Consider the following 12,912-nt stretch of genomic DNA (forward strand, 5'->3'; position numbering starts at 1 on the left):
CTGTGTTGCCCTCCCTGTGTATTGGTAGTTTGTCTGTTGCCCTCACTGTCCATTGATAGTTTGTGTTGCCCTCCTTGTCCATTGGGAGTTTGTGTGTTGCCCTTCTTGTCCATTGGTAGTNCGGTAGTTTGTGTGTTGCCCTCCCTGTGTATTGGTAGTTTGTATGTTGTCCTCCCTGTCCATTGGTAGTTTGTGTGTTGCCCTCCCTGTCTATTGATAGTTTGTGTGTTGCCCTCACTGTCCATTGGTAGTTTGTGCGTTGTCTTCCTTGTCCATTGGTAGTTTGTGTGTTGCCCTCCCTGTCTATTGATAGTTTGTGTGTTGCCCTCACTGTCCATTGGTAGTTTGTGTGTTGTCTTCCTTGTCCATTGGTAGTTTGTGTGTTGCCCTCCCTGTCCATTGGTAGTTTGTGTGTTGCCCTCCTTGTCCATTGGTAGTTTGTGTGTTGCCCTCCCTGTCTATTGATAGTTTGTGTGTTGCCCTCACTGTCCATTGGTAGTTTGTGTGTTGCCCTCCTTGTCCATTGGTAGTTTGCGTGTTGCCCTCCCTGTCCAATGGTAGTTTGTGTGTTGCCCTCCTTGTCCATTGGTAGTTTGTGTGTTGCCCTCCCTGTCCATTGGTAGTTTGTGTGTTGTCTTCCTTGTCCATTGGTAGTTTGTGTGTTGCCCTCCTTGTCCATTGTTAGTTTGTGTGTTGCCCTCCCTGTCCATTGATAGTTTGTGTGTTGCCCTCACTGTCCATTGGTAGTTTGTGTGTTGTCTTCCTTGTCCATCGGTAGTTTGTGTGTTGTCTTCCTTGTCCATTGGTAGTTTGTGTGTTGCCCTCCTTTTCCATTGTTAGTTTGTGTGTTGCCCTCCCTGTGTATTTGGTAGTTTGTGTTTTGCCTTCCTTGTCCATTGGTAGTTTGTGATTTGCCTTCCTTGTCCATTGGTAGTTTGTGTGTTGCCCTCCCTGTCTATTGATAGTTTGTGTGTTGCCATCACTGTCCATTGGTAGTTTGTGTTTTGCCTTCCTTGTCCATCGGTAGTTTGTGTNAACCTCCAATCAATACTTAAACAGACAGTAATGGCCAATTAAAATGTCCGAATAATCAATCACTGCTTGTTTCCATATTAAGATTACTAAATTAACACGTGTATGTACAATGTGTAGGTGAAATGTACTACGGTGTAAAATTACTCACACTATCAACCGTTTTTCTTCTACAGAACTACCTCAGTAGTCTGGCCTATGGGGCTGCCTTCCATAATGATCTGTGGTTCGCCCTTGGAAACGTAAGTAATCCACAAGTACGCATGCGTTATCTTGGAAAGGTTAATAACAATAGAAATGAACATAATTTCCCGCCCATTTGAGATAGATGATAGGGATATATGCAAACGATAGCTTTACCAATAACAATCTCAAACATTTAACTTGGTCTATTGATTTGAAAAAGATAAACGTCTCCTGCCGTTGCAGCAATCCATTAAAGAGAACAAGCCCAGGAGTGACGTGAAGTACATCATGGACACGTGGACGCTTCAGATGAATTACCCGCTCGTGACTGTCACCAAAAATGGCGCCAATGGCCTAAAGGCGACACAGAAACGATACCTGATAGACTACAACGCCGTAGATCCGGGTACATATCCCTCACCGTACAAGTAAGTACTACGTATATACAGGTACATCCGGGCACATACTCCTAATCCTTCAAGTAAGTACTTCATCCGGGAAATACCACTAATCTTACAAATAAGTACTACATTCGGGTATTTATATTTCACCCGGCTAGTAAGGCATACATCCCGTAACATACCCCTCACCATAAAAGTAAGTACTAAGTCCGGGTACCAGGGGCGGGTCCAGGTGAGGGCGTAATGGGCGTACGCCCCCCCCCCCCCCCCCCCCCCCTTTTAAAAAAAAAACAACAACCAAACTGTCGTAATCTGCTAATATTGTATTGAATATGGCAATTTATCATATTCATTAATTAAACATATACTCTGAGTTCGTTTTATACTGATTCCCCCATCCGATGGGTGATCCGTAGTTTTTTAGCAAAAAAAAGGTCCAAATTTTTTTACGCCCCCTCTTTCAAATATCATAGAAACGCCCCTGGGAACATATCCCTCACTCTACAAGTAAGTACTACATCCGGGTACTTACCTTTCAACCAACTAGTAAGTCCTGCACCCCGTAACATACCCATCACCGTACAAGTTTATACTATATCACGATACACATCCCGCATCCTAAAAGTAAGTATGCCCGAAAAAGTAATGATATAAGTACGCCATCCGGTAATGACATCTTATCCCACACCTAATTACTGCATGCTGGTATCACTCCCACGCCCTATATGAAAATAAGATTTGGGTCTTTACTGATCTCACTTTATACATAATATTTGGATATCGCTTTTTACTACAATAATGTATGCAGATCGAAACCATCTATGGGTAAACATGTGGTTCTGTTTAGTTACCGCTGGGAAATCCCCTTCACGTACACCACATCTACAAGTCCTAGGTTTGACCAGACGGACGCCGATGTTAAGTGGATGCGTAAAGACTCGGACACAAGTAAGCAGCCCACTCTTCAATATTATCTCTTCATCCATTGTATTTTGTGGGGTTCATATCGTCTGAAAGTTGATGAACATCAACTGTTTGTAGTTTTCTTCTTTCTAAGTGGACAAATTAATGCGAGACTGAATTCTTTATAAACAAGCGTTATACCACCACCCTGTCACCGGAGTGATGGCAGTGACGTTAAACTCTGACCCCACTGTTCTGTTTTATAGTTTACATTGACAACGCTGTAACCAGCAGTGACACGTGGTTCATGGCCAATATGAAACAGTATGGGTACTACCGTGTTAACTACGACTCGGAGAACTGGGCGGCACTCGTAAACCAACTCAAAACCGACCCTCGGGTAAGTCTGGCTCTATAGTGTATTACAACAATAAAACCCGTGTTATTATCCTACCAGACATTTCTACCCTATATAGGACCGTCCTCCATTAGTTACCGCAGTCTACCAACGTTATACGTCTGCCTCTCTTGTACTAACCTAAGCCACCGACACGAATCCCTGTACAGTTCTGGGTTTGGTTTGCTATTGTTTAACGTCCTATTTACAACTAATGCCATTTAAGGACGTGCCTCTGTATGTTTGTGCTGGAGACAGGGTATGTTGATGTAATTGCCTCCTTGTGATAGCACGGATCTGATGTAGACTTTATAGTGCTATCTCACTGAAATACAATTCCGAAGGTACCCAGCACAGCATACATCCCGGTCACATTATACTGACAACGGTTGAACCCATCGTTAAGCAGGGAAATAACAACTACCATTTGAGTCTGGTGATTCCCGGCCTGGAGACCAGCTCTGAAATATACGAATCTATGTAACTGGAATTCTTAGCGGACGTAAACAATCGTATTTGAATAAAGCAACAGAGCGTGTACATTAGTACATATTGAAAACAAGTTGTTGTGAGGTTACAACCTTCTGTAATTATGAAATAAATATCAAGAAACTTAACAACAAATCTTTTTCAAGTTTATTTTCTAGTTGTCTCCTCATAACTTAGCCCATAGCAGAGACCATGTCTTGACGAAAGCACAAACTTCAGAAATGTTGAAACTAAGTCAATTTTACTACGTTCACTGTACACAATTCAGGGGGCTGGCTTCCATGACAATTTCTCTGAAAAGAAGGATGTTGACAGTGTACAGTATTTGTCAGCAGTAACTATTGGAAGGGTATTGCAACAAAATCGTTTTGTTGCACCAGGTTATTCGTTATCCGTACTTTGTTTTATATCACGGTTTGGTACAGGTGATTGACCCGGTCAACAGAGCACAGATTATCAACGACGCATGGAACCTAGCAAAGTAAGTATGTTAATAATACCTCATTCTCGTGTAGATTGTAAACTTGGGTAACTTGTGCTCCCTTAGCCCTTGGCAAATGTACTGGTATCTGCTACAATGTACTACCATCTTGGAATTCGGACTGTTGAATGCACCCGTATATGACACATCGTCATGTGTACGAATTAAATCAATGTTCATCTTCATTATCGTAACATCAACCGCATAGAATTACCTTGGTTTGCCAGGTGAGGATAAGGGGTTACCAGGTGAGGATAAGGGGTTACCAGGTGAGGATAAGGGGTAACCAGGTGATGATAAGGGGTTACCAGGTGAGGATAAGGGGTTACCAGGTGAGGATAAGGGGTTACCAGGCGAGGATAGGGGGTTACCAGTTGAGGATAAGGGGTTACCAGGTGAGGATAAGGGGTTACCAGTTGAGGATAAGGGGTTACCAGGTGAGGAGTTGGGGTTACCAGGTGAGGATAAGGGGTTTCTTAACGTTTGAGATAACTGTAAGGCTTGGTGAAAGACAGACCATTTAGTTTTCTTTGTCAGTTGAGAATCTTTATGTCAAACTGCAATCATTACTGATCATCATTAAAACAGTTGTCTGTAGCTTCACTCATCTAATCAGGCTTGTTCANCCCCCCCCCCCCCCCCCCCCCTTCACATAAATATAGCCCCTCTTCTAGAAACACTGAAAAAGGTTTTCTTCGAAACTACCGACATATTGACATTACTATTATTCTTGCGGTATACAGACATATCACGTGTGCTGTAGTTAAGAAGGGTAATATTGTACTACATAGGTCTTAATCAAAGACTATTTAAATAATAAAGAAATAATAAAAAGATCCAAATATTGCAATGGGCGCAATCAATGGGTCGCTTTTGTGTCCCCAAATAGAGCGCATAAAAACAAATCCCCAATAATGACGGGGGATCCCTCATAAGTCGCCTCTTACGATACATGCAGTGGGTAAAAGCAGAAGTATTTTTTTCTCGATCCCCGACATGCAACGGTGCTGTGTATTGGTAGTTTGTGTTGTCCTTGTCCATCGGTAGTTTGTGTGTTGCCCTCCTTGTCCATCGGTAGTTTGTGTGTTGCCCTCCTTGTCCATTGTTAGTTTGTGTGTTGCCCTCCCTGTGTATTAGTAGTTTGTGTGTTGACCTCCTTGTCCATTGATAGTTTGTGTGTTGCCCTCCTTGTCCATTGGTAGTTTGTGTGATGCCTCCTTGCCCATTGTTAGTTTGTGTGTTACCCTCCCTGTGTATTAGTAGTTTGTGTGTTGCCCTCCTTGTCCATTGGTATTTTGTGTGTTGCCCTTCTTGTCCATCGGTAGTTTGTGTGTTGCCCTCCTTGTCCATCGGTAGTTTGTGTGTTGCCCTCCATGTCCATTGGTAGTTTGTGTGGTGCCCTCCTTCTCCATTGGGAGTTTTTGTGTTGCTCTCCTTGTCCATTTGTAGTTTGTGTGTTGCCCTCCTTGTCCATTGATAGTTTGTGTGTTGCCCTTCTTGTCCATTGGTAGTTTTTGTGTTGCCCTCCTTGTCCATTGGTAGTTTGTGTGATGCCTCCTTGCCCATTGTTAGTTTGTGTGTTGCCCTCCCTGTGTATTTGGTAGTTTGTGTTTTGCCTTCCTTGTCCATTGGTAGTTTGTGTGTTGCCCTCCCTGTGTATTTGGTAGTTTGTGTTTTGCCTTCCTTGTCCATTGGTAGTTTGTGTGTTGCCCTCCCTGTCCATTAGTAGTTTGTGTGTTGCCCTCCCTGTCCATTGTTAGTTTGTGTGTTGCCCTCCCTGTGTATTTGGTAGTTTGTGTTTTGCCTTCCTCGTCCATCGGTAGTTTGTGTGTTGCCCTCCATGTCCATTGGTAGTTTGTGTGGTGCCCTCCTTCTCCATTGGGAGTTTTTGTGTTGCTCTCCTTGTCCATTTGTAGTTTGTGTATTGGTAGTTTGTGTGTTGCCCTCCTTGTCCCTTGTTAGTTTGTGTGTTGCCCTCCCTGTCCATTGATAGTTTGTGTGTTGCCCTCACTGTCCATTGGTAGTTTGTGTGTTGCCCTCCTTGTTCATTGGTAGTTTGTGTGTTGCCCTCCTTGTCTATTGATAGTTTGTGTGTTGCCCTCCTTGTCCATTGGTAGTTTTTGTGTTGCCCTCCTTGTCCATTGGTAGTTTGTGTGGTGCCCTCCTTCTCCATTGGTAGTTTTTGTGTTGCTCTCCTTGTCCATTTGTAGTTTGTGTGTTGCCCTCCCTGTCCATTGATAGTTTGTGTGTTGTCCTCCTTGTCCATTGGTAGTTTGTGCGATGCCCTCCTTGTCCATTGGTAGTTTTTCCGATGCCCTCCTTGTCCATTGGTAGTTTGTGTGTTGTCCACCCTGTCCATTGGTAGTTTGTGTGTTGCCCTCCCTGTCCATTGGTAGTTTGTGTGTTGCCCTCCTTGTCCATTGATAGTTTGTGTGTTGCCCTCCTTGTCCATTGGTAGTTTGTGTGTTGCCCTCCTTGTCCATTGGTAGTTTGTGTGTTGCCCTCCTTGTCCATTGGTAGTTTGTGTGTTGCCCTCCTTGTCCATTGGTAGTTTGTGTGTTGCCCTCCTTGTCCATTGGTAGTTTGTGTGTTGCCCTCCTTGTCCATTGGTAGTTTGTGTGTTGCCCTCCTTGTCCATTGGTAGTTTGTGTGTTGCCCTCCTTGTCCATTGGTAGTTTGTGTGTTGCCCTCCTTGTCCATTGGTAGTTTGTGTGTTGCCCTCCCTGTCCATTGGTAGTTTGTGTGTTGCCCTCCTTGTCCATTGGTAGTTTGTGTGTTGCCCTCCTTGTCCATTGGTAGTTTGTGTGTTGCCCTCCTTGTCCATTGGTAGTTTGTGTGTTGCCCTCCTTGTCCATTGGTAGTTTGTGTGTTGCCCTCCTTGTCCATTGGTAGTTTGTGTGTTGCCCTCCTTGTCCATTGGTAGTTTGTGTGTTGCCCTCCTTGTCCATTGGTAGTTTGTGTGTTGCCCTCCTTGTCCATTGGTAGTTTGTGTGTTGCCCTCCTTGTCCATTGGTAGTTTGTGTGTTGCCCTCCTTGTCCATTGGTAGTTTGTGTGTTGCCCTCCTTGTCCATTGGTAGTTTGTGTGTTGCCCTCCTTGTCCATTGGTAGTTTGTGTGTTGTCCACCCTGTCCATTGGTAGTTTGTGTTGCCCTCCCTGTGTATTGGTAANCTCCTTGTCCATTGATAGTTTGTGTGTTGCCCTCCTTGTCCATTGGTAGTTTGTGTGTTGCCCTCCTTGTCCAATGGTCGTTTGTGTGTTGACCTCCCTGTCCATTTGTTGTTTGTGTGTTGCCCTCCTTGTCCATTGGTAGTTTGTGTGGTGCCCTCCTTCTCCATTGGTAGTTTGTGTGTTGCCCTCCTTGTCCATGAGTAGTTTGTGTGTTGCCCTCCTTGTCCATTGGTAGTTTGTCCGATGTCCTCCTTGTCCATTGGTAGTTTTTCCGATGACCTCCTTGTCCATTGGTAGTTTGTGTGTTGTCCACCCTGTCCATTGGTAGTTTGTGTGTTGCCCTCCTTGTCCATTGGTAGTTTGTGTGTTGCCCTCACTGTCCATTGGTAGTTTGTGTGTTGCTCTCCTTGTCCATTGGTAGTTTGTGGGTTCCCCTCCCTGTCCATTGGTAGTGTGTGTGTTGTCCTCACTGTCTTTTGTTAGTTTGTGTGTTGCCCTCCTTGTCCATTGGTAGTTTGTGTGTTGCCCTCCTTGTCCAATGGTCGTTTGTGTGTTGACCTCCCTGTCCATTTGTTGTTTGTGTGTTGCCCTCCTTGTCCATTGGTAGTTTGTGTGGTGCCCTCCTTCTCCATTGGTAGTTTGTGTGTTGCCCTCCTTGTCCATGAGTAGTTTGTGTGTTGCCCTCCTTGTCCATTGGTAGTTTGTCCGATGTCCTCCTTGTCCATTGGTAGTTTGTGTGTTATTGGTAGTTTGTGTGTTGCCCTCCTTGTCCATTGGTAGTTTTTCCGATGCCCTCCTTGTCCATTGGTAGTTTGTTTGTTGTCCACCCTGTCCATTGGTAGTTTGTGTGTTCCCCTCCCTGTCCATTGGTAGTTTGTGTGTTGCCCTCCCTGTCCATTGGTAGTTTGTGTTGCCCTCCCTGTGTATTAGTAGTTTGTTTGTTGTCCACCCTGTCTATTGGTAGTTTGTGTGTTGCCCTTACTGTCCATTGGTAGTTTGTGTGTTGCCCTCCCTGTCCATTGATAGTTTGTGTGTTATCTTCCTTGTCCATTGGTAGTTTGTGTGTTGCCCTGCCTGTCCATTGGTAGTTTGTGTGTTGCCCTCCTTGTCCTGTTGTATTTTGTGGGTTCCCCTCCCTGTTCATTGGTAGTTTGTGTGTTGCCCTCCCTGTCCATTGGTAGTTTGTGTGTTGCCCTCCTTGTCCATTGGTCGTTTGTGTGTTGCCCTCCTTGTCCATTGGTAGTTTTTGTGTTGCCCTCACTGTCCATTGGTACTGTGTGTGTTGCTCTCCTTGTCCATTGGTAGTTTGTGTGTTGCCCTCACTGTCCATTGGTAGTTTGTGTGTTGCTCTCCTTGTTCATTGGTAGTTTGTGTGTTGCCCTCCTTGTCCATTGATAGTTTGTGTGTTCCCCTCCCTCCCCCTTGGTAGTTTGTGTGTTGCCCTCCTTGTCCATTGGTCGTTTGTGTGTTGCCCTCCTTGTCCATTGGTAGTTTTTGTGTTGCCCTCACTGTCCATTGGTACTTTGTGTGTTGCTCTCCTTGTCCATTGGTACTTTGTGTGTTGCCCTCACTGTCCATTGGTAGTTTGTGTGTTGCTCTCCTTGTCCATTGGTAGTTTGTGTGTTGCTCTCCTTGTTCATTGGTAGTTTGTGTGTTGCCCTCCTTGTCCATTGGTAGTTTGTGTATTACAGATCGGGCGACCTACCCATAGAGACGGCCCTCAGTACGGTGGAGTACCTAGACATGGAACCGGAGTATATAGTGTGGGAATCGGCCGTCGGGGAGCTGGGATACGTGAAGTCGATGTTGGAGAGGACAGAGTTATACGGCTCATTTAGTGTAAGTATATTGTACAGCCTACCTGTAGCTAACGTCCCTTTATATCAACTCTCGTTCTGATAGGCCTATAATGTTTCGTGATAATCATGTTAACTCTCGCTCTGACCTAATGTCATGTGATAATTATGTTAACTCTTGCTCTGATCTAATGTCACGTGATAATTATGTTAACTCTAGTTCAGATAAAATATCATGTGATAATTTTCTTCATTTGCAAAATATGGTAGATTGTACAATAACATCACAATAATCAAAATGTCTTTTTTAATAGGATTGATTTTGAAAATTAATTTATGGCAGCAAATTTGTTAGAACCTAAATACTCAATTACTCATTCAAATATAGCAATAGTGGCTTTGATTAAGAAACTACAAATGATAACAATAATGATTACTTTCAAACGATTAAAAGGTAGATATTGTTTCTTATTTACAACAACAAAATTCTTATTTCCAAATTAATAATAAATGATAGTAAACCTTACACATCATGTCAACCAATAGTAAACCTTACACATCATGTCAACCACTAGTAAACACCTATAGTTGGGGCCTGTTTGTGTGTAAATGAAAGGATGACTACGGTCATGGATAACAAAATGGGATATTATTATGACTCCAAATATTTTCGTCGAAATATCAAGAGCTACAATTTTTTTAAGAAAAAATCAACAGTTATCAATGACTTTTTAGATAGTTTGGTAAATGTGTATTGTATCCACGTTAACATCATGGATCTAAAATAGGTTTTTACCGGTATAACTATCAGACTTCTTGCATCTTCTAAAATTATAAAATCTTAATAATATGATTATATCTTAATAGCAAAGAAGTGCTACTAACGATTACAACAAATACAGGTAGTGAGACATATTATTTTTGTATTTTATAAAACAGTGCCCATGAAATGCTAAAATATCTATTTGTTACAGAAATTTATGGAAAATAAAGTACGAGATCCTTTTACGAGAACAACATTAAATAATACAGGTGCCTCCCACTTGGAATCGTGAGTATGAGTTACACAAAGTACTCCAGATAACTGTGAACCATTCAGCAGAATATTGCTGTCCATAATATATCACATCTATAGTCAAGTGACTGAGTAATGAATCAACTGAAGTATATGGTATACATATTTCCACTAACAAACATATAAAACTCGCACAATCGCAGCCGCTAGATTTCGACGACAAAGTCCCGTGTTTAATAGATCGATCAGAGTTGTATAGCCTGCTATTATGGTCAGTTTTAGCGGACTCGGTTGTTATTTCACAAACTTACAAAACATGGAGGAATATCATATTGTGAACAATAGTTTTAGTAGGACTAGCTATGGGATTCTCACAATTACCTCAGAGTTACACTTGTACAATATATGATTTATGATATACAGTGCATTGTCATCACCAGATATTTCCGGGCGACGCTGGCTTCCCAAGCATGCGGTTACGGTATCGACCAGTGTGTCACCGAATCTAGACAGTTGTTCGCTTCATGGTTACAACATCCGGACGCACCAAACCCGTAAGTGTGAGGTCAACAGTAATTGTGAGGTCAATAGTAAGTGTGAGGTCAACAGTAATTATGAGGTCAACAGTAAGTGTGAGCTCAACAGTAAGTGTGAGTTCAACAGTAATTATGAGGTCAACAATAAGTGTGAGCTCAATAGTAAGTGTGAGGTCAGCAGTATGTGTGAGGTCAACAATAAGTGTGAGCTCAATAGTAAGTGTGAGGTCAACAATAAGTGCGAGGTCAACAGTAAGTGTGAGCTCAATAGTAAGTGTGAGGTCAACAATAAGTGTGAGGTCAACAATAAGTGTGAGCTCAATAGTAAGTGTGAGGTCAGCAGTAAGTGTGAGGTCAACAGTAAGTGTGAGGTCAACAGTAAGTGTGAGGTCAGCAGTAAGTGTGAGGTCAACAGTAAGTGCGAGGTCAATAGTAAGTGTGAGGTCAACAGTAAGTGTGATATCAACAATAAGGGTGAGGTCAACAATAAGTGTGAGGTCAACAGTAAGTGCGAGGTCAACAGTAATTTTGAGGTCAACAGTAAGTGCGAGGTCAACAATGAGTGTGAGGTCAGCAGTAAGTGCGAGGTCAACAATAAGTGTGAGGTCAACAATAAGTGTGAGGTCAACAGTAAGTGTGAGGTCAACAGTAAGTGCGAGGTCAACAGTAAGTGTGAGGTCAACAATAATTGTGAGGTTAATAGTAAGTGTGAGGTCAACAGTAAGTGCGAGGTCAATAGTTACCGTTTGGTAAAACATGAAAACATGTATGCGACGTTCAATGTAATAATATTCCCCGAGGGGAGATTCACATATATTGTAGTTGGTGTTATAGTTTTGTATTATATATTTTTTTAAAGCTACGAGTGTTTTACGCAAAAACTTATCATTACACATAAAATGAATTCTTGAACATCTATTATGTGACTTTGGTTTGTTAAGATATTTTATATCAATTTTGAAGAGTGGTCTGTTTGGTTGGAGATTATAAGATTTTGATAGGACTATACCATCTTTTCTTGGTTATTTTTTTAAATAGCCGTGTTTGTGATTCCTATTTATAACAACACACTTAATATATGATATGGTTTCCAACTTTGTGTGGTTTAGTATCGATGCCTCACTGAGGGGGACAGTGTACTGTACGGCCATCGCTCACGGCGGGGTGGAGGAGTGGGACTTCGCCTATCGTATGTTCAAGGCCTCCAATGTGGCAGGGGAACAGTCCCGACTCATGGGCGCTCTAGCATGTAGCAAGGAGACGTGGGTCCTTAGCAGGTAACACACACTGGCATCGCTGTATCAGTAATGTATTTTTGAATTATCAAACATGGAAACTTTGTTTCTATATACTTGTTATGGGTCATTTTTAACCGTTAAACATATTATGTCACAGGAAAACGATTGTGGTTTGTCACAATTTCTGGCTTAATAGTTAATAATGAGGAGTAGTTTCAAAGTTTAAACAGCATAAAGCGGAGAAGGAAAATTGGTCAGCATCATCCGTATTCTTCTCAAAACCATACATTGTTAACCTAACCCTGTGCTATATTTAATCCCGTTTTGTATATTTTTGACACATTGTCATGCCTTTCTGTTTGACGTGCCTTGGATCTCTACAGATATTTAGTATACGCCATATCGCCCGACAAAATCCGGAAACAGGATACCACTAGTGTTATCTCTTATATATCTAATAACCCCATCGGGAGGGCTCTCGCCTGGGATTTCGTCCGGGGAAATTGGGATTTCCTAATGAACGAGTAAGTATGGAAGTTGTATTTGTTTTAAATCCTCTCATACATGACATGTGTACACTTGGTAATATACACGTATTTACTACCTGTGTCTTTTCACGTATTGTGCTTGTTCAGACATACGATTTTGAGTTCAAAATAAATATATTGAGTTAGGAGCTACATTAGCTATTTGATTTGACCCCCCAAAGCTATTTCTATTTCAAAATACGTTACCACAGTCATTGTAATGCATATTCCAACCTTACTTGGCTCTTTACATACGTAAATAAAGATTTTTTCCCCCCATGGGGAACCCCTGGGAAACCCACCAATCAGACGGCAGTATTCACGCACGTGATAAGACACGAAGCCATGCTTCTCACTTCATAATTCCTTCAGCCGGCCGTGTTTACGGACGTGTTTTGGCTTCTACGGGGTTCCAACTGCTACTGGCGTTGTTTGTATCCATACATATTGTATCCTTTAATACTATATAACTTTATTTTGTTTTAATTTAGCGTTTTGCTTTATTTTGCGCCGTTTTGCGACCAGGCTCCGGCCACGTGTTCGCGTTTTGACGGTTTGTTTACTTTGAAACTCCTCCTTCTCAAAGGCGCTGTCCTGGGGGTCATTTATTTTAGGCTTCCGACCCCCACCCTTACTGTCCTGGCTGTCGGTCTTGCTCTCTGGAGCAGCCGTGTGACATTTGCCGTGCCTGGCAGCCGACTCCTGCCGGTGGTTCTCCCCGCCCGCGAGGGCGTGCAGGTA

At 42.7% G+C, this 12,912-nt stretch overlaps 1 protein-coding gene across 1 annotated transcript in view; it reads left to right on the forward strand.

Moving 5' to 3' along the window:
- Positions 1-1,208: 1,208 nt before the first annotated feature.
- The window catches only part of LOC110446730 (aminopeptidase N-like), a gene marked incomplete at its 5' end in the record, with an annotated part of 35,378 nt that continues 23,674 nt past the window's right edge, over positions 1,209-12,912 (forward strand). The window contains 10 exons of the mRNA XM_021492015.1: positions 1,209-1,274; positions 1,462-1,646; positions 2,467-2,567; positions 2,789-2,922; positions 3,834-3,889; positions 8,751-8,898; positions 9,830-9,906; positions 10,311-10,424; positions 11,516-11,683; positions 12,028-12,168. Of these exons, the coding sequence (XP_021347690.1) occupies positions 1,209-1,274; positions 1,462-1,646; positions 2,467-2,567; positions 2,789-2,922; positions 3,834-3,889; positions 8,751-8,898; positions 9,830-9,906; positions 10,311-10,424; positions 11,516-11,683; positions 12,028-12,168 (1,190 nt within the window). The remainder of the gene's footprint in view (positions 1,275-1,461; positions 1,647-2,466; positions 2,568-2,788; positions 2,923-3,833; positions 3,890-8,750; positions 8,899-9,829; positions 9,907-10,310; positions 10,425-11,515; positions 11,684-12,027; positions 12,169-12,912) is intronic.

Source organism: Mizuhopecten yessoensis, unplaced genomic scaffold (assembly GCF_002113885.1).
Source record: "Mizuhopecten yessoensis strain PY_sf001 unplaced genomic scaffold, ASM211388v2 scaffold2971, whole genome shotgun sequence".
NCBI classification, from domain to species: domain Eukaryota; kingdom Metazoa; phylum Mollusca; class Bivalvia; order Pectinida; family Pectinidae; genus Mizuhopecten; species Mizuhopecten yessoensis.